The sequence below is a fragment of the Podarcis filfolensis genome (genome assembly GCF_964270895.1).
Source record: "Podarcis filfolensis genome assembly, chromosome: 3".
NCBI classification, from domain to species: Eukaryota; Metazoa; Chordata; class Lepidosauria; order Squamata; family Lacertidae; genus Podarcis; species Podarcis filfolensis.
In genome coordinates, this window is record NC_139606.1 from 120,909,588 (window position 1) to 120,931,149 (window position 21,562).

At 48.1% G+C, this 21,562-nt stretch overlaps 1 protein-coding gene across 3 annotated transcripts in view; it reads left to right on the plus strand.

The window, feature by feature from the left end:
• The window catches only part of SELENOI (selenoprotein I), a 55,385-nt gene that overhangs the window by 23,732 nt on the left and 10,091 nt on the right, over window positions 1-21,562 (plus strand). For all 3 annotated transcript variants that reach the window (XM_083605417.1, XM_083605418.1, XM_083605416.1), the window contains exons 2-7: window positions 8,617-8,685; window positions 9,078-9,186; window positions 11,587-11,661; window positions 12,497-12,759; window positions 19,729-19,837; window positions 21,468-21,516. In XM_083605417.1, coding sequence (XP_083461543.1) covers window positions 8,617-8,685; window positions 9,078-9,186; window positions 11,587-11,661; window positions 12,497-12,759; window positions 19,729-19,837; window positions 21,468-21,516 — 674 coding nt within the window. The remainder of the gene's footprint in view (window positions 1-8,616; window positions 8,686-9,077; window positions 9,187-11,586; window positions 11,662-12,496; window positions 12,760-19,728; window positions 19,838-21,467; window positions 21,517-21,562) is intronic.

Sequence of the window (21,562 nt, forward strand, 5' to 3'; positions counted from 1 at the left end):
CCTTGTGCCCTCCATCTTTCCCAACATCAGGGTCTTTTCCAGGGAGTCTTCTCTTCTCATGAGGTGGCCAAAGGACTGGAGCCTCAGCTTCAGGATCTGTCCTTCCAGTGAGCACTCAGGGCTGATTTCCTTCAGAATGGAGAGGTTTGATCTTCTTGCAGTCCATGGGACTCTCAACAGTCTCCTCCAGCACCAACTCTTGCAAATAGTCTAATTATTTTTACAGGAACAGATCCCTGATAAGGGTAGTGCACACCTGCCACAATCCAGGCCTACTATCAAATGCAAAATGTTTCATAGCTTAGCATCCAGCCCATGGGTGCCCATTTCTAGCTCAGAGCTTGGAGGGTGGGTTGATAGTTTTGATACTAGGTTGTTGGGTTTTTTTGCTATTATGAATTTTGTGTTTTTATGTTGTAAACTGCCCTGTGATCTTCAGATGAAGGACAAACTGTGGAACTCACTTGTGCCGGTGACAGAAAGCCAGAAACCTACCGTAGATGGCTTTAAAAGAGGAATGTAAGTCTATCCATGTCCTCTATACAAGATGGCTGGGCTGGGCCTCCATGCTCAGAGGCAGCAGTATCTGAAGAAGTGTGCATGCACACGAAAGCTCATACCAAGAACTAACTTAGTTGGTCTTTAAGGTGCTACTGGAAGGAAAAAAAAATTTTTGTTTTGACTATGGCAGACCAACACGGCTACCTATCTGTAAGAGGCAGCAGTGTATCTGAATAACACAGGCATAGGCAAACTCGGCCCTCCAGCTGTTTTGGGACTACAACTCCCATCATCCCTAGCTAACAGGACCAGTGCTCAGGGATGATGGGAGTTGTAGTCCCAAAACATCTGGAGGGCTGAGTTTGCCTATGCCTGGACTAACAGTTGCTGGAAACCACAGTGGAGGGAAACACACTTGTGCTCTGATCCTCCTTGCGGGTTTTCCCTGGGCATCTGGTTGGCCGCTGTGAGAACAGAATGCTGGACTAGATGGGCCATTGGCCTGACCCAGCAGGCTTTTCTCACGTTTTTATGTTTAGCTCAGGGGTCAGCAAAGTTTACCTCGCCTGGGCCAGTTCACTCCCGCGGAGATCGCTCCGTGGGCTGGATCACATCTGCGCAGACGCAATTTCCGCTTTAGTGGGCGGCTCAGTTCGGAGGCGGCTCATGGGCCATTTAAATGACCCCCCATGGGCCGTTTGTGGCCCATAGGCCACAGGTTGCCGACCCCTGGTTTAGCTCGTGGGTTAGCTTTTGCCTGTGTGATGCCATAGCCCAGGGCTCAGCAAACTTTTTCAGCAGGGGGCCAGTCTACTGTCCCTCAGACCTTGTAGGGGGCCGGACTATATTTTGAAGGGAAAAAATGAACGAATTCCTATGCCCCACAAATAACCCAGAGATGCATTTTAAATAAAAGCACACATTCTACTCATGTAAAAACACGATGATTTGTGGGCCGGATTTAGAAGGCGATTGGGCCAGATCCGGCCCCTGGGCCTTAGTTTGCCTACTCAAGTTAACCTTCCATTTGGCCCTGAGATGCTTCTGGAAACATGAGTCCTTTGAAAGGGTTGCATATATCTACCGACAGGCTTGTGTTTTTATCCTGACCGAGAGAGGTTTGGTTTTGCTGTCTTTCGTCTAAAGAAAATGTTGCTTCTGGCTGATTCATGATGGGCTTAGTAATTGAACATGGCTAATTAGGAGGGGCATTATTGCAGGGCAGGCTTGAGCGAGAGACACAGTCTCCTGGCACTTGAGCCTTGAAGCTCTGCCGCACTCATAATTCTGCAAAGAGATGATAGCTGGGAGGACGCCTCATCAAAAGGCAGTTTCTGTCGCTTGGCTGTGGAACAGCTATTTGCTGTGCTTTGCTTTATATGGCTGCCCATCAATAAAAATTCTCTCAGAGGCTTGCAAAATCAATTCCGCAGTATTTTTAAATACAAATTAATTAAAGAAAAAAAAATCGGTAAGAACAATGCCCTATTCCAGAGACAGAATAAAACAGTTTGAAGCTCAGCTCAAAGCTGGACTTTGAGAGACTGCATAAGGCTTACTTGAAATTGCATTGAAACAGCAAAGGTCTGCATTTACTGTGAAATATTTGTGGTTTTTCTGCAGGGGAATATAATCCCACCCCACGCCCCCAGTAAAATAGACTTGGATTTTTATATTTGCTGTTTTGTAACCAACACTTTTACTGGGACGCGGGTGGCGCTGTGGGTTAAACCACAGAGCCTAGGACTTGCCGATCAGAAGGTTGGCGGTTCGAATCCCCGCAACAGGGTGAGCTCCCTTTGCTCGGTCCCAGCTCCTGCCAACCTAGCAGTTCGAAAGCACGCCAAAGTGCAAGTAGATAAATAGGTACCGCTCTGGCGGGAAGGTAAACGGCATTTCCGTGCACTGTTCTGGCTCGCCAGAAGCGGCTTAGTCATGCTGGCCACATGACCCGGAAGCTGTACGCCGGCTTCCTCGGCCAATAAAGCGAGATGAGCGCCGCAACCCCCGAGTCGGCCACGACTGGACCTAATGGTCAGTGGTCCCTTTACCTTTACCTTTTAACCAACACTTTTATAAAGAAGAGAGGAGATTGGCATGATTTTTCATTGACTTCTAACGAGCCTTACCTCTGTGATGTAATTATTTATTCTTCTGAGTTGCTGTGGACTCTCCTATGCTGGGGGTGACTCGTGAGGTGACTAAGATCGCGGATGATGCTAAATGGTTCAGGGTTCTTAAAGGGAAAAAAGGATTGTGAAAAGCTCCAAAAGGACCTCTCCAAAATGAGTAAATGGGGCAGCAAATTTAGTGTAAACAAGTGCAAAGTTATGCACGCCAAGGCAAAAAAAATCCAAATTTCGCAAACAGGCAACTCCCCATTTTCACAGGGGTTGCGTTCTGGGCACCAATCCTGCCCTGCTCCACCTCCACCCCCTTGCAGTGCCGAAATTGGTGCACACATGCCAGTCTTGCTCAAATGGGGAGTTGCCTGTGCACACTTGTGGGTTTTGAACCAGTGGTGATGGTCCAGGAGCAGGTTCTTGGGGTTGGCGTGAATAGCTGGGTGAAGACATCAACATAGTGTGCAGTAGCTCTGGGAAAAGCAGGCTCCATGCTTGGGAAATAATTTCTTACGAAAACAATGTCAGAATTAACAAATTATACATGCGTACAACAAAGAAGACTGGTGTGTAATTTGTTCAGAACTGGAGAACATTCATTGATGAGAAAAATAAATCATGCTCGTTTATGATGTTTTAGACATTTATTTTCATACTAACACGTGAAATAAACTTCATGGAAAGGAACTGAGGGCCGTACTCAGGTGCTTTCTCTGTAGGCTGGAGTTGCAGGTATCTTGTGTTCTCTTGGCAGCGGCTGGGCTCTGAAACCAGAGCAGGTGCTTCTGTAATGGGACCCGAGGCTACGTGATATCCAGGCTCAAGATTACACCAGTAATTGTGTCCCAAATACCTTCCCCCCTGCCAGGTGAACTTCAGACCATGCCAGCCAGCTGCCACCTCCTCCTCCTCCCCACCCCTCATTGCCAGAAAATGTCACTGCATTGAAAGTCCATTTCTCTGGAAGCTGTCTCTGCCAGCCTTGTCCAACCTGGTGCCCTCTAGACATTTTGGACTACAACTCCCATCAGCCTCGACCATCTTAGATCTGCCTGCTAGGGCTGATGGGAGTTGTAGTCCTGAACACCAGGTTAGGCAAGGCTGGCATCTAGACAGTTTAAGTAGCACCATGCTAAAACACTTTTCTGAAGGGGAAGCAGAAACTCTGGGTTTACGTCTCTAATTAAAGTGTGTTGTTTTCAAACTGCAGCACAGGACTATACCTAATTAGTGGTGCTTCTAGAGAAAATGAGTGACTTGGCTGCAATGGAGACGAACTAGTTTATTGTGGCGTTAGTTTTTGTAGGCTGGAAGTTCTTCCACCAAACTGGAACCTTCTGTCCACCAGGTCTGCCTTAGTTTCCAGCCAGAAACTGGAGTTAGCATTGCCCCTTGACTCTGAAATGATGATGGTACCTTGGTTGTTGAACGGCTTAGTTGTCGAACAAATCGGCTCCCGAACGTCGCAAACCCGGAAGTGAGTGTTCCGGTTTATGAACAATTTTTGGGAGCCGAACGTCTTCCGCAGCTTCTGGTTGGCTGCAGGAAGCTCCTGCAGCCAATCGGAAGCCACACCTTGGTTTTTGAACTGTTTCGGGAGTCAAACGGACTCCCGGAACAGATTAAATTTAAGAACCAAGGTACAGCTGTACAAGGCTATGGATGATACCTTCCCTAGCTTCTGAACTTGGAAAAAGGGCAATATATGTAAGAAAAAGGAATTCTCTGTGATTTGGCGTCTTTAGGATTTTGGAGCATGGATATGATTTTTCTGGCCTGGTTTCCTGGCTAGTCTGGGACATTCCTTTGAAATGGTAAATACCTATTGATACACAAAAGATGCTCATTTGGCAGGTCTGGTTTGAGGTTAACAGAAATTTGCCAGACCAACTGGAAGGATTTGCAAGTGAAAAAGCTATTGGAAAAGCTTTTCCAGGATGAACAGAGATGGTTTTGGGATTGCTCATCCTAAATAATCAAAGGACGTGTAATTTTCTCAGAGAATATTTCCTAAATTTTGAAGGGCAAAGGATTGGTTTTCTGTGGAGTGTGTGTCTGCTATGTGTCTGCACCCTAAAAAAATTATAACACCCCTCAGCCATGAAGCTTACCTTGGGCCAACCACCACCTCTCAGCCTCAAAGTTTACCTTGTATATCTCTGGGACTGTCATTGGGGAGAGTGAAGTGGCCACCGCTTCAAATGACCCATGCCAAAGGCAGCCTCAAGCTGCAAAGTGCATTGAGGTGTCAGCCTTGCGTATCTGCAGGAGGAAAGACAAGGAGGTTCCTTCACTAAGGCCTGGGCTGACGGCTCAGGTTAGGAGTCGTAGTCATGCACCAACTAACTCTTTGCACCAACCACTTGCAAAATAATAAGTGACCTGATTGTTCGGCTTTGTAAGCTGAGTTTAGGGTTATTCTAGAAGGAGTCCTCCTAGGTGATTAAATTGAAACTTGATCTTGATTGCCTTCAGGTTTGAAGATTGATCTTGATTATCTTCTGGTATGAAGATTGCGCCATCAAGCCAGCCTTCCCTCTAGTATTGCTCTGTCCCAGATCACCCAGCCTTCTTTTCTTCCTCTGCCTCCTATTCAGCACTTCCCATAATAGTAATCTGACTCTCTGGTGCTTAAAAGCCAAACAATTGAGAAGTGAATGGTCTGGGGCTGCATCTCAGCAGGAGCTGTCAAGGGAAGAATGAATGGGATTATTATCTTCATCTAGTCCTTGGTGCTGTCCAAAATTACAAATATTAAGGTTGACTGATCTGTGGCAGGGCTTGTTTGTGTGTAAGCACTGGTGGCAGTGGTACTCAAAACTCAAACCCAACACCACTATAACCCACATTCTTCTCTAAAGCAAGCAGAATTCTGTGACCTCTTTAAATTACACATATGAAGCAAATTGCTGAGTTCTGTAGATTTGGATGTCCTGGTTGGGTTTCCCCTCCTCTCTCGCTCCTGATGCTGCCAGGATAGAAACCATAGTCTAGCTCAGCATTACGTCTCAACCCAGGCTGATAGTCTGCTTCTCTCCAAAGAAACCATGAAAAGTAACAGGGCCAGCCCACCCACGAGGCAAGGTGAGGCGATCGCTTCAGGCAGCAGGATCCACAGGGGCGGCAGATCCAGCAACCAAGGAATGCATCGCTCACTGCCACAACAGCGGCTGCAGCAGGCTCCTTGCAGGCCAGATCGGCCGGTTCTCACCAGCCCTAATAATAATAATAATAATAATAATAATAATAATAATAATAATAATATATTTATACCCCACCCATCTGGCCGGGCCTCCAAAGCCACTCTACAGCGGCCTCTCAGCAGATAGGAGAAGCTGCTGGTCTCCTCTTCACCAAGAGACCAGTAGCAGCGTCTTGGGCTGGTCACCCAGCCCAAACTGCCTCACAGGGTTGTCGTGTGGGTTAAATGAAGGGAGAACCATGCAATCCACTTTTAGCTCCGTGGAGAAAAAGGTGGACTATAAATAAATAAAGTTAGTAAGTAATAACCAACAAAATAAACTCCCAAGCACAGAGTTTGCTGGTGGTGATGAATACCTGGGTATACAAACAGCTTTAAGGCCCTAACCCAGCCTTTGCCAACCTGCTGTTGACGGCAACTTTCCTGCTACCTGGGGCTGATGGGTGTTGTAGGTAAATACATCCAGTTGGCAAAGGAGGTCCTCGCCTCTCCTTCCTTTACCTGCAGAAAAGAATAGATTTGGGAAGAGAGCTTTGCTCATCTGGAGGTATGAAGCCAACGAGAGCAAAACCTTTTGGCTTTGCAGACGGGATGCCAAATGTTTGACAGGTTGCCTTCTGGTGTTCTGGTGCTGCTGCTGCTTGTCTGCCACAGCTCAAGGCGCAATGTTTGCAGCCCTTCCTGCAGGGCCAAAATACTGGGTTTACTACAGTGCAGGCAAAGCAGTCGTCTAGAGTGATCTCTTCCACTGACTCCAAATGCTCAGGAGCAGCCTTTCCTGACTTCCGCAAGAAGGATAGAGATAATGGGATTTGAACAAATCTGCCAAGTACCCCTCTGCCATTAACTGAAATCTCATTACCTCCTAAATCACTTGGTAGTTCCGTCCTTGGAGACGGAACGGAGCTGGTGAATCAGGTGCCAGGGAGGCTGGCCGGACGCCACTCCGGAGACCCAGCGGCGTAGCAAAGCGTCACTCGCCCTGCCGGCCTGAAGCAGGCAGCACAGCAAAACTGACCTTCTGACTGACGTTGCCCATTTCTCAAGCGCTTCTGGGGGACGACATGACATTTGAGAGGGAGGGCGGTTGGAAGCTGAGAGAGAAGCTCCATCATCTGGAATAATTACTCGGGTGGGATTATTGCAGCACCTTGGTGTGTTTGTTGTTATTGTCGTGTCCGACTCTTTGTGACCCCCTGGACCAGAGCACGCCAGGCACTCCTGTCTTCCACTGCCCCCCGCAGTTTGGTCAAACGCATGTTTGTACCTTCGAGAACACTGTCCCACCATCTCGTCCTCTGTCGTCCCCTTCTCCTTGTGCCCTCCATCTTTCCCAGCATCAGGGTCTTTTCCAGGGAGTCTTCTCTTCTCATGAGGTGGCCAAAGTCTTGGAGCCTCAGCTTCAGGATCTGTCCTTCCAGTGAGCACTCAGGGCTGATTTCCTTCAGAATGGAGAGGTTTGATCTTCTTGCAGTCCATGGGACTCTCAAGAGTCTCCTCCAGCACCAGAATTCAAAAGCATCAATTCTTCAGCCTTCTTTATGGTCCAGTTCTCACTTGGTGTGTTTAGGAGACTTCTAACGTGCAGTTGTATGTGGCTGAGCTTCTGGCCTGTGGACGCAGGTTGAGCTGGAACTCTCTCCCGAAATCAACCTCTGCCAAGCTGTTGGGCGTGTGCCCTTGGCACCCTGAACCACCGCAATGGAAGAATTGCCCTCTCCTCCCATGCTTTATCTCAGCTTTCTCTAACCTGGTACCCTCCCGTTCTTTTAGAATACGGCTCCCATCAGCGCCAGCCAGCATGGCTGTGTTGGCCTGGGCTGTTGGGAGTTGTCGTTTGAGAGCACCAGGTTGGGGAAAGCTGGTGTTTGTTGTGCATTTCTCACTATAAGGTCATAAGAGCCTGCTGGATCAGGCCACTTGCCTAGGAGTGGGGAGTCTGCCATCGTAATGCTTGCTTTCCCCATTACGTTTTGGGGACAGCCTGATCCCTGCATAGATCCAAGAGTGCCTTATTAGACAGCCTGTTCCCTCCAGCTGCATCCTGCCTTGAAACTCGGATCGGAAGCAGACGTGGCACTGCCACCTACCATGTTTTCCCTCTGTCCCACCCCTTGCTTTGCTTACCATCTAGCCCAGTGGTTCCCAAAAAGGGCAGTATCACCCACCCATCCTTTTGGGGGGGACGGGACAGTGGGATTACCTGGGGGGTTGCTAAGATGCAGGGAGGGGGGACTGGAGGTATAAAAGACGTATCAGACTCTTAAAACCTGGTGTCACTACATCAAGTTATTTTTATTATTTATATAATTCCTACTCCACCCTTCGCCTGAGGACCACAGGGCATTTTATGATATAAATAAGGAAGCAAAAACAATAACCCTCGCTCTCACAATCTTTGTTCTTTATTAAATTTCATCCATTTTGTTGAATTAATTAAATAGTTTCAATTGGATTTTGAATAAGTGTGCAGCTAATTGTTCCTGGATGGGTTTTCATCGGGCTATTGCCTTCCTCGGGGAGTTGTGCAAACCCCTATCCTGAATAAGACCTCCTAGAGGACAGGGTGCACTGGGGATGAGTTTGGTTGCTCAAAAAAGTTTGGAAACTGCTGCTCCAGCCTGATGTGATTGTTTTGGAGAACTCAAAAGCTTGCTGGCGACCTTTGTGCCATTTTGGTTGGCCTGATAAAGGCATGACACAAATACGGATTTAGGTATTTCTCTGTAGCTCTTGCTGGGTTAGAAAATCTCCAGCCTAACCTCTCTCTCCTCTCTGTTTCCTTCACAGTACAGTGCTGTGGACAGCAACCCCCTCTCCCTGTACGTCATGCATCCCTTCTGGAACACGGTGGTCAAGGTGAGTTGGCCCTCCTGCCTCCCTCCGTGCCCTGTTGAGTGCGCTTTCTGTGCTTGAAGTGCACCTGTTGGCATCCCTGTCAGTGGAGAAGTTGCCAGTCCCCTTTCTGGCTGGCGCGGCCTCTTGCCTGTTCTGGTCTGTGGCTCATTCAGGAGCTGCTTCTCCTCCTCTTTGAGGGGGCTTAATTGCCCGGAGATGCACAAGCTACACTCATGGCCTGGGCTCCTTTCTGTGTTGCCGCATGAAGGATAAGCAAGACAGACGAACGTCACGCTAACTCTCAAGGAGAGTCTCTTTCTCCCCCTGCTTAAACGTCACAGAGGGGGCTCGACTATACATGGCTAATCAATTAATGTGGGTTTTCTGCATGTGTTTTTGCTGCTTTCTCACAGATTTTCCCCATGTGGCTGGCCCCCAACTTGATAACGTTTAGTGGCTTCCTGCTCCTTGTCTTCAACTTCTTCCTCATGGCATACTGTGACCCTGACTTTTATGCATCTGGTAAGACAGTTTTTCTTTAAACAAGAACAGCAAAAGCTGTATACACATTTACAGGCATGAAAGTGATATGAGCTGAGATGGTGCGTGTTCTTCACTCTGTCTCTGCGCATTGATGGCATATTGACTTCCTTGTGTCTACGGTGACACACTCAAACTTCAGTTCTGGACTGCGGGGGGCGGGGGAATGGCCCACGACTGTCTCGTCACCCCACACATCTAAAGGGGAGCAGAGTATTGTGTGTGCCTAAAGGTTGCCAAGGGATGCGAGTGGCACTGTGGGTTAAACCACAGAGCCTAGGACTTGCCGATCAGAAGGTCGGTGGTTCAAATCCCCGCGACAGGGTGAGCTGCCGTTGCTCAGTCCCTGCTCCTGCCAACCTAGCAGTTCAAAAACATGTTAAAGTGCAAATAGATAAATAGGTACCGCTCTGGTGGGAAGGTAAACAGCGTTTCTGTGTGCTGCTCTGGTTCGCCAGAAGTGGCTTAGTCATGCTGGCCACATGACCCGGAAGCTGTATGCCGGCTCCCTCGGCCAATAAAGCGAGATGAGCACTGCAACCCCAGAGTCGGCCACGACTGGACCTAATGGTCAGGGGTCCCTTTACCTTTAAAGGCGGCTAACACTGCTGGGTACCTTAGGAACGGCTACTGCTCTTGCGCTCAAATCCTGCTTGCAGGTTTCCCTGGTCGGCCAGTGTGAGAACCGGGCACTGGACTGGATAAGCCGTTGACCAGATCCAGAAAGCTGTTCTTATGAGGGGGCACCAAGTTGGGAGAGGCTGCCTTGAGCTGCTGCCATAGTCCTAGCCCCCGTCATTGCAGGGGGTTGGGCTAGATGTCCCTTTGGGTCCCTTTGACTCTACAGCTCTAGGATTCTACCCAGATCGGCTGGGAATGCCAGGATGGTACCCTATGCCTAGGGAGTTGCCTTCCAGCCTTGGAAACCTGGCAGCTGGGAGAAGGCGTTGGTGGCAAACCTCTTTACAACCTGGGTGATAAGCTCCAGGACTCTGCCCTTGGCTGAAATGAGCAGGGAGTTGTCAGTTTGCAGAGGTGATGATCACCAGTTATCTGATGGCCTTGATCTCTCTGTCGAAATCCTACCAGGAGTGTTGTGGTCCTGTTCTGGGCCTTCCCTATCCTTCCTGGAAGTGTCGCCTGTTCTTTGGCCTCTGAGCATCATTGGTCATCCCACAAGTTGGTGAGGCTTGATTGACAACAACGACCTTTAACGCTGCTAGAGATTCTGTTGCAACATTTAAACCCCTGCCCCAAACTTAACTGCCAGGCCGATTTGGGCAATTAAGTAGACATCTTTCGGCAGTGGTTAATTGGCGTCTGTTTTGAACCTCTTATTGCAAGGTGTTAATGGTTCTGTTGCTGCAAACTGCTTTGATATATTATTTTCTGTTCTACAACGGGATACAAATATTATTATAAATAAATAAAACAAATATGTCCCATCTCCTGCCTGCTGCTCCTGTTGCTGCTGCTTGTGTGGCCTCCTCCTTGTCGTCCTTCACAGGGACATCTTGGCAAATTGTCCCAATAAATTGTCCTGGATAGTCCTTGCAGCATCTCTCTGGCATGTTTCCAGTTAACCCGTTTATTGTCCTGACCTTCATTTCCGATGCCTCTTCAGCCTTGGGCAGGGATTGTGCACCTCCCTGTATATCTTATGCCAGGGGTCAGCAAACTTTTTCTGCAGGGGGCCAGTCCACTGTCCCTCAGACCTTGTGGGGGGCCGGACTATATTTTGGAAAAAATATATGAACGAATTCCTATGCCCCACAAAATAACGCAGAGATGCATTTTAAATAAAAGCACACATTCTACTCATGTAAAAACACGCTGATTCCCGGACCGTCCACAGGCCGTATTGAGAAGGTGATTGAGCCGGATCCGGCCCCTGGGCCTTAGTTTGCCTACCCATGTCCTATGCAACACCTGTCACGCTGGTGTTGAGTTTTAGCAGTCGTGTTTCTGGGGAAGGTAGAAAACACAAGGCGGAGAAGCAATGTAATGAAATTCTCAGTCCGTCTGTGCCTCTGTGTTTGTGAACTGAAAGGACACAATGCAGATAGTATGGATCCCACAGGTAATTGGTCTAGATCAAGGTTCCCTGAACTTGGGTCTCCAGCTGGTTTTGGACTACGATCCCCATCATCCCTAGCTAGCAGGACCCAGTTGTCAGCGTTGATGGGAATTGTAGTCCAAAAACAGCTGGAGACCCTGCTGAAAAAGTTTGCTGACCCCTGCGGGCCTGGGTCTTCAGATGAAGGGCAGCATACAAATATAATATATAACAATAACAGTAATGATTATAATAACAATAATGATTGTGCAGCAAACATGTCCCTGGAGGTTGTGTTGACGCTCAGAATGGTTTTCTTTCCACAGCACCCGATCAGCAGCACGTTCCGAACAAAGTCTGGGTCATGGTGGGCCTCCTCAATTTCATGGCTTACACGCTAGGTAAAAGCTGGTTCTTTACTGTGTCTTTGTGTCTGTGTAAGAGGCGGTAGAAGGGGGTATTTGCGATGGTGGTCTCAGCAGTCATAGGGGCCAAACGACTTGCATGCTTTAAAAACAAAAAATTCCCTTTATATTTCCCCCACCCCCCGCAACAAAAAAATCATTATGAAAACCTCCATCCATGAACACCGCAGCTTACAACAGTATATATGTGTTAAATATATTCTTATTAACCGATCCACAAGCTACTATAAATCTTTGGGACTAGGCTTTGGTTTTCTGGAGTGCTTGTGAATGAAAGAAATCCCCACCGTTCCCCAACAAAGGTCTCTTTGTGCTTTGTTCCCCTTGCCCGTCTCAATTTGTGGGTCAGTTTCTCCATAAGGGCATCGTGCCACCCTCTCTTGTACCAAGCGTTCACGTTCACGCCTCCTAAGCCCTCACAGAACATGGCTGTAAGAGAAATCCCCTTAGCGGTTTATCCACTGAGTCCTGATTCTGTTTAGGAGCGCAGGAAGCTACAGAGTCAGACCACTGGTCCCCCTAGCTAAGTATTGCTGACACAGACCGGCAGCAGTGGCTTCCCAGGGTTTCAGGCAGGAGTCTCTCCCAGCCGCACCTGGAGATGCCAGCGAGATTTGAACCCAGGACCTTCTCCTTGCAAGGCAGACACCTTACTCCTGATCTATGGCCCTCCGACAGATAAATACAGATTCTTTAACACAAGGTCTGGCTTTTGGGCTTGTGCCTCTCCTCCCAGCCAGCCACTGGGACTGTAGGGGGTTGACCCGTGCCTCTGACCCCCCCTCCTTTCCTTATCCCCCCCCCCTTCTAGATGGCGTGGATGGCAAACAGGCCCGGCGCACGCAGTCCAGCACCCCTCTGGGAGAGCTCTTTGACCACGGCCTGGACAGCTGGGCCTGCATGTTCTTCGTGGTGACGGTCTACTCCACCTTCGGCCGGGGCCCCAACGGCGTCAGCGTCTTCGTCCTCTACATCCTCCTGTGGGTGGTCCTGTTCTCCTTCATCCTCTCCCACTGGGAGAAGTACAACACAGGAGTTCTCTTCTTGCCCTGGGGGTACGACATCAGCCAGGTGGTAAGTGCGTCGCTTCCTGACCCTTCGGTTCCCTCTTCCCACTTCGCTTATTTGCTTTATTTCATTTACAGTGGTACCTTGGTCCTCAAACTCAACCCGTTCTGGGAATCCGTTCGACTCCTGGAACTGTTCAAAAACCAAGGCACGGCTTCCGATTGGCTGCAGGAGCTTCCTGCACTCTATCGGAAGCCACGCCGGACATTCGGCTTCCGAAAAATGTTAGAAGACCAGAACAGTCACTGTTTGCGGCGTTCGGGAGCCAAAACATATGAGTACCAAGGCGTTTGAGAACCAAGGTACGACTGTATAGGCTGCCTTTTCCTCCCAAGGAAGTCAAGATTGTGCGCATAGCTCTCCAGCTTTTGCTTTGGAGGGTTTTAGGTTTCGGAAAATTTACAAATTTGATACGTATTTTCCCAAATCACATTTGTTTCAGATTTGACTTCCCCTCCACCCCCTCCATGGTTTCCCCGTGTTTTCTAAAATTTCTGTGTATTATGGTTATTCTGTGTCCTAACTTCTCCACAATATTCTCCAACAAATATTTTGCCGATGTTCTTCATTCAAATCCTACCTGTGTTTTTACATGTTTACAGTCATGCTTTAACTATTCAACAGAAGGTTTCCAGCCCTCCTTGTAGCCCGCCTCTTCTAGCTCTCCTGCTCCCCGTTTTACCCCACAACAACTCTGTGAGTTATAGTTAGGCTGAAAGGCAGCAATTGGCCCCCCAAAGTCACACCCAGTGGGAGGATTTGAACCCAGGTCCTAGTCCAGCACTACACCGCAGTAGCAGCCTATCACCTTTACCTGCATGTGGATTTGCTTTTATTGGTTTGTTTTTCATGTGCTGTTTTATTCTGACAATTGAGTATTTTTATTTTTGGGTGTTGTGAAGCCCATTATGGGGAAGGCAGTGAAAAAATTAAAACCTCAATTTTTTATTACTACTGCTTGGTCCTCTTACATAGGGCTATGTTTAAAACTTGTCATTGAGGTTTTCATACCTTTCTTTAACATCAGCAGTCAGGAGTGCTTCAGCCCTGTTTTTGAGTGTCTGCCCTGTTTTTGAGTTTGTTTGAAACTTCAAACCTCAATTTCTTATTACTATTGCTTGATTCTCTTAAATTGGGCTATGTTTACAACTTGTCATTGAGGTTTTCATACCTTTTTTGTAAACTCGAGGAAGCGTTTCAGCCCTGCTCTTGACTTTGTTTGATATCACTTAAAATCATTTAAGGTTTATAATATCTTTATTTCCAGGAAACTGATTAGTTCAGTGAAACGAGCTTTGTAGCCGGCATCTCGTAAAGTCTTTGTTTAATTCTAGGTTAACTTTTCCTTAATTTTTTTGATTTTTGTTATTTAATTCAATTCTATAGTCGGTTACTTCTGGTTTCAGGGATTTTCACGGCAATTCTTTTGTTTTGTGTAACATTGTGGGGAAGGGGCTCGTTTGAGAGGCAGAGGGTGGAAAAGAAACACTTAGCCACTTGAAAACAAGCTCCAGAAAAAGACCCTCTGGCCTGGCTTGCAGGGCTGTGTGGTTATTTCGCCTCCAAGGATGCCTTTCTGCAGTCCGAGTGGGTGGAGTGGGGTGGAGTGTTTTTCACAGCGGCACAGAGCGCCTCCTCTTAAGGAGGGTTGCCTTGGGCTAGTCAGTGTGACAACAGAATTTCACTGCTGGGAAAGACTAACGATCTGCCCCAGGCCAGCTTGAGCAAGCCATGCCTGGAAATGGCAGACTGTTCCCCTCCAAAGATTACAAAACGGTCTTGGAAGTCTTTGGAACTCCCTGCCTATTGATGCCAAGCTGGCACCCTCGCTGTATTATTTCTGGCACCTGCTAAAAAAAAATCCTTGTTTAGACAAGCCTGCCCAGATGCTTAGAAAACTGATGTGGATTTTAACCAGGTTTTAGTATTTTAACTTGTTTGTATGTTTTAATATGTTTCCCCTTGATTTCCTTCTTTTATCTTTTTGTAAACCACATTGAGGTTTTTTTCCTTTTGTTTGCAATCAAGCGGTGTATAATTTTTTATGAAAGAAATGAAAACAAAACATCGTGGGTGAAAGTTACAGTGGAGGAGTGCAAGAAGGTCTCTTGCAAGGAATTGCGGTGTTGAGTCAGATGGCGCTAGGAGGGACTGAACTGCAAAACAACAGGGCTGCAACATTTCATGGGGCAATTGATTTCCCAACAATTTGCATCAGTTTTTTATCTGTGCCAGTGATAAGCCAGGCAGCTGAGGAAAGGAAGCCAGTTTCAAAAGCTGCCAGGCAAGAGGCAACATCTTGGAGGAGGCTGTTCTGTCTTCCTTCCACCGCAACACAGCAGTCGCTTCTCAGATGGCGCCTGCTGTGACATCTGAGGTTTCCCCCCTTCCTTCCTGCTGCTTCACATTTTAATAGATGAGTCTGTCAGCCAAAGCAGTCAACATTCATCGACGAAGATCTGCAGAGTCCTCTCTGACTTAATTACTTGGCAGACGTCATTGCCTTGGAGTGGGGAGGAAGGGGGTCATGTGTTCTGCCAGCCACCAGCATCTCGGTCAGCTGTGCTCACGAGAAGAAATTGCTGGATCAGATCAGTGGCCCATCTAGTCCAGCTTCCTGTTCTTGCAGTGGTTGACCAGATAATAATAATAAATTTTCTTTATACCCCACCCTCCCCGGCCAGTGTTGGGCTCAGGGCAGCTAACACCAATAAAATAAAATCACAGTAAAAACATAATGGGGGGGGGAAGAGGGAGGGGGGGAAACCAATTTAAAATACAGGTTAAAATGCAATTTAAAATGCAGCCTCATTTTAAAATAGCTGATAAATCAAGACCATAAAGGGAGGGCAACATAAGGGTCAGACCGAGTCCAGACCAAAGGCCAGGCGGAACAGCTCTGTCTTGCAGGCCCTGCGGAAAGATGTCAAGTCTCACAGGGCCCTAGTCTCTTGTGACAGAGCGTTCCACCACGTTGGGGCCAGTGCTGAAAAGCCCCTGGCCCTAGTTGAAACCAATCTAACCTCCTTGAGGCTCGGGACCTCCAAAGTGTTGTCATTTGTGGACCTTAAGGTCCTCCGCGGGGCATACCAGGAGAGGCGGTCCCGTAGGTACTGTGAGATTTTGACCAGCTTCTGCCCATCTGAAGCTGATACAGGCTCGTCTTATCTTGAGCCCAAACAGAGCAGTCCACACAGCAGAAGGATAAGCAGTATGTGCCACATTCTTAAGTTTATTTTACACTTCTAATCTGAGAGAATCCAAACATGCATCTTGCCTCTGTGAGAGCAGAGAAGCAACCCTCTCAGAAACAAAGAACACCGAGAGAACAGTGAAAAACAGGAAACCAGTGAACGTCACATCCAGTCTCCCATTCCCGTGGGAACCCAAAAGAAACTCTGACTGTGGAATGCAAAACAGTGTCTTGTGACTTGTATTTTGCTGCACAGTGAAGGAAGCAGAAACCAACAGGTACGAGGGTCCTAGGCCGTATAGGGATTGAAAGGTTCAAACCAGCACCTTGAACCGGATCCTGTACTCCACCGGGAGCCAGTGCAGTTGGTATAGCACTAGATGAATGTGATCCCGCAGCAAAGACCCCGTAAGGAGCCTCGCCGCAGCATTCTGCACCCGCTGGAGTTTCTGGGTCAGCTTCAAGATGCCTGTGGGAAACCACCGAGCAGGACCTGAGCATGAGAGCTCTGACTGTGGAGGAGTCAGAGCAGAGTCATCCTGGCTAGTCCCCATTGCTAGCCGCCTTCATGGGTTTGGCCAGTCCTCTTTGGACCATCACTGCCTCCTGTGGTTCTGCCTTCTCTCCCTTTTGGCAGGAAAAATACCTCCGGGCAATCATTTCCCGGCTGTCCTTCCCCTCCCCTCCCCAGCCCACGGCCATGGATCGCTTTCTGAACAGCCGCTCACCACGCTGGAGCCTTGGAAGGGCCCTTTGCCCCCGGATGTTTGCCTCCTCACACAGCCAGTCAGAGAGCTTTTGTTGACTTGGACTTGGCTGAGCAGAGACCTCTGTGCAATGCTGTCCCGTAAATTGCACTGGGGGGAGAAGGGGGGGGGGGTTGTACCTGCATTGGTCAATAGATTTTGCAGGTGGGAACGTAAGACTCTTGGGTCAAATTTCATTCCTGAGCCAAAAGGGAAGAAGCAGCTTGACGTGTCCCTCTTCCTGTCCACCTTTGGTTGTGTGTTTTCGAGACAGTTCATAGTTAAATTATCCTCCAACAAGAGGGAAGGATGGCCACCAACACGGATGGCTTTAAAAGAGGATGCGGCCAATTCATGGAGGAAGAGAGCGCTATTGATGGCTCTGTTCTGGAGGCAGCAGTGCTTCCAAATGCCAGTTCCTGGGAACTGCAAAAGTAATTGTTGTTGTTGTTGTTATTTATACCTCGCCCATCTGCCTGGGTTTCCCCAGCCACTCTGGGCGGCTTCCAACAAAATATTAAAATACTGTAATACATCAAACATTAAAAGCTTCCCTAAAGAGGGCTGCCTTCAGATGTCTTCTAAAAGTCTGGTAGTTGTTCTCTTTGACATCTGGTGGGAGGGCGTTCCACAGGGCGGGCGCCACTACCGAAAAGGCCCTCTGCCTGGTTCCCTGTAGCTTTGCTTCTCACAATGAGGGAACCGCCAGAAGGCCCTCGGAGCTGGACCTCAGCGTCCGGGCAGAATGATGGAGGTGGAGACGCTCCTTCAGGTATACTGGAAGGGGAGAGTGTGGTGTGGTGCCCTGGTCTTGCTTGCAGATAGATTCCCCTTTGGAGCAGGCACAGGCAAACCCAGCCCTCCAGATGTTTTGAGACGTCAACTCCTGCCGAGTTTGCCTATGCCTGCTTTGGAGCATCTCATTGGCCCCTGTGAGAAGAGGATTCTGGACCAGATGGGCCTGTTTGGGCCTGATCCAACAAAACTCTTCATATGTTCTTAAGACTCGAATGAATTCAGATCCCTCCCTCTCTCATGGGAGTTACCATATTTTTCTGTCTATAAGAAGCCCCAGAGGGACTCAGATTTAAGAAAATGGGGGGGATGCATCCATGTATAAGACGCCCCCTAATTTTTGACATTATTTTTTAGGGGGGAAACCTAGTCTTATGCACAGAAAAAATACGGTAACTTTTACAGGCTGTGCAAATTGCCCATGGGACTTTGCTCCTGCAGAGCGCTAATACTTTGGACTCAAATCCCTGTCTAAGCAGAGAGGCATTGACGCCTTCCTTGGATGTTTTTAAGCAGAGGTTGGAGGGCCACCTGTCAGGGATGCTTTGCTTGCATTGCAGGGGGTTGGACTAGATGACCCTCGGGATCCCTTCCAGCTCTATGATCTCTCCCTTCAAAAAGCTCAGGACCAATATATTTTTTAAAAACAATATTTATTAAATTTCCCATTTTAACATTCCAATCAAATCACATAATATATTCCGACTTATACAAATTATTCAATAATTAAGCAATCCAAATTTTATGCCAAATTTTTCAGGGAGACTTCATCATGCTCTGAGGTCGGAGGGGATCTGATCATCTCATACACCTACTGCTTATCATATTCATTTCCGATGGTTCCCATAAGTCGTTCTGATGTTAATCCTCATTATTTTCCACAGCCTCTGAGTTCTTCCAACAAGCGAGATAAATCAAACAATATGTTTCTGTGTGGTTTTATGTCCAGGATTCCCCTATATAGGTTCGCAGCCTCTCTTCACAGGCTGGTATTTCTGCCAAATCAGTCCAAGAATCCTCCTATTACATGCAGATGCAGATGTCCAGTCCATTCTGTCCAGATAAAATCCAATCAAGGCATCCACCCCATACTTTTCCCAAACCAGTTGTCATTCAAGCGCTAGCCTTTCCAGGGAAGGGTTTTAGTTAAAAATACAAAAATAGAATATTAAAGACTCACCACCCCCGCTCAGGACCAATATAAGTGGTTTTTATCCGCCCCTCCCATGAGGTCAGGGACGCGGGTGGCGTTGTGGGTTAAACCACAGAGCCTAGGACTTGCTGATCAGAAGGTCGGCGGTTCGAATCCTCGTGACGGGGTGAGCTCCCGTTGCTCAGACCCAGCTCCTGCCCACCTAGCAGTTCGAAAGCATGTCCAAGTGCAAGTAGATAAATAGGTACCACTCCAGCGGGAAGGTAAATGGCGTTTCCGTGCGCTGGTTAGTCCTGCTGGCCACATGACCCGGAAGCTGTACGCTGGCTCCCTTGGCCAGTAAAGCGAGATGAGCGCCGCAACCCCAGAGTCGGTCACGCCTGGACCTAATGGTCAGGGGTCCCTTTACCTTTACCTTTTTTTACCCATGAGGTCGCCAGGGATTGGGCTTTGTGACTGAGCAGAGATTTGAATCCTAGTTTCCTGCCCCACTTTCTCCCCTCCATGTCTGGTGGTGGAAAGTGGGCTGAATCAGGTTACAAACAACCTCTTACCAAAAGCAAAAACTGAAAGGAGCGGTTGGCTGGTTCCTAGCACCTTTATAAATAAGCGTGTGTCTGTCTGCCTGTTCAGAGACCACTTCACGTTGTGTTGCCGGTCTTTGCAAGAGCAAACCTGTGATACAGACCAGTACAATCCCCATCTTCCAGCTGAGGCTGCGGGTGACTCTCCCAGCCGTGGCGAAGCTGGCATCCTCAAGATTTTTCAGGCTCCAGCTCCCACCAGGCTCAGCTGCCACATCCTAGGGGAGCTTCAAGCTGGGCAGGTTTTTGGGTCCGCTGTTTGCAGCCAGCAGTTGCCCCTGGGGATGCATTTGTAGGGACAGGGTGGGATGGAGACGGGGAAATGGCTCTGGAAGGTCTGTTTTTCCACCCCAGGGGCATAAGCCCAGGCTCCTTTGGGCGATATCATAACATGGCTAAGAGCTTTCTGATCGCTAAGCCATTCCATCCAAGCACCAGCTGGCCGGATGAGTCTTTCCAGATGCTGCAATTCTGCCTCTCTCTCTCTCTCTGATTACTTTTCAGACCATTTCCATCGTGTACATTGTGACGTCTATTGTGGGAGTGGAGGCCTGGTACAACCCTTTCCTCTTCAATTTCTTGTATAGAGACCTATTCACTGCAATGATCTTTGGTAAGGAGCTTCCTCTGAAAGCCTGTATTTTAAAATTTCCTAATATACAGTGCCATAATCCCATGTTCGCCTTTCTATGTTTTCTTTTGTTTGCCAAGTGCTTTCCCCAACCCTTTCTTTGGAGTACACAAACTGGGTCACAATTGAGAAACTGCTTGCTCCAGGATTTTAGACCCTATTTAAGATCAATGAGGTATTTTGGACTTGTGGATAGTGGCAAGATTTCATTGAGGCCGGTCTGGGGCAAATTTGTTGTATAATTACAATGTTAGTAAAACATCTGCCTAGCTTTTTATTTGCTATTTGTTTTTTCTTTGTCTTTTATCTTAAGGTCCTGGGTACCATGGAGTGTGTATTGCAGGGGTTGTACTAGGTCAGGCATCCCCAAACTCAGCCCTCCAGCTGTTTTAGGACTACAACTCCAATCATTCCTAGCTAACAGGACCAGTGGTCAGGGATGATGGGAATTGTAGTCCCAAAACAGCTGGAGGGCCGCGTTTGGGGATGCCTGGACTAGATGACCCACGGGGGCTTCTTCCAACTCTGATTCCTATAAGCTAAAATGCAAAATAATGAATAAGCCACAAAGCATAAAATGATGATGATTTTATTTGTACCCCGCACATCTGACTGGGTTGGCCCAACCACTCTAGGCTGCTTCCAACAAATTATAAAACCACAGTAAAGCATCAAACATCAAAAAACTTCCCAATGCAGGGCTGCTTTCAGATGTCTTTTAAAAGTAGTGTAGTTCTTTATCTCCTTGACATCTGAAGGGAGGGCTTTCCACAGGGTGGGTGCCACCACCGAGAAGGCCCTCTGCCTGGTTCCCTGTAACTTGGCTTCTCGCAGTGAGGGAACTGCCAGAAGACCCTCAGAGCTGGGATGGAGGATGCTGGGGTAGACAAAGGCCTTTTGGCCTGAACAGGCAGAGCTCTTATTAACGTCTCTCCTCCTGCCCCCCTTTGCTGACCTCAGAAATCCACAGTATTTCTAAGTTGTTGCAGTGATTCAGCTTTTTGGGGGGTTACTGTATTGATATTTTAAAAAATGGAACCCAAACAGTCACAATGTGCAATACAGTGGAACCTCGAGAAGTCAAACGTAATACTTTCCGGAAAGACGTTCAACTTTCAAAATGTTCAAATTCCGAGGCGTGGCTTCCGTTTGGCTGACAGCTAGGCTTTTTTGCAGATCAGAAGCTGCGTCAGATGTTCAGGTTCCAAAGAACATTCGAAAACCAGAGCACACACCTCTGGGATTTCGACGTTCAGGAGCCGAAACATTCAAGAACGAGGTTCCACTGCATTTATTTTTATAGCCTGCCTGATGGTCCTGGTGAATGCACAACACGCTGAGTCTTAACAGAACAGAACGAAGCAAATGCATTCTTCCATGAATGATAGAAATGGCCAGCACTGCAGGACGTGCAGCTGTTGAACCAACCCAGCAAAAGCTTCCTTTTTCACCAGCAGCTGCTCCCCCCTTTTCGGAGAAACTCGCATTCCCCTGCCTCACGTTGCTGTTACAAATCCAAGTGAGGGTTGTGGAGCAGACTTTGCTGTGTGTCTTTGTGTGAAGGGAAACATGTGCTCTGAGTCGTAACCTGGCCCTCCTCTCTCTCCCTTAGGTTGCGCGCTGACTGTCACCCTCCCCATGAGCCTGCTGAACTACTACAAGTAAGTCCTGTCTGAGGTCGGTTGTCAGTGCCCCATGGGGTTGGCT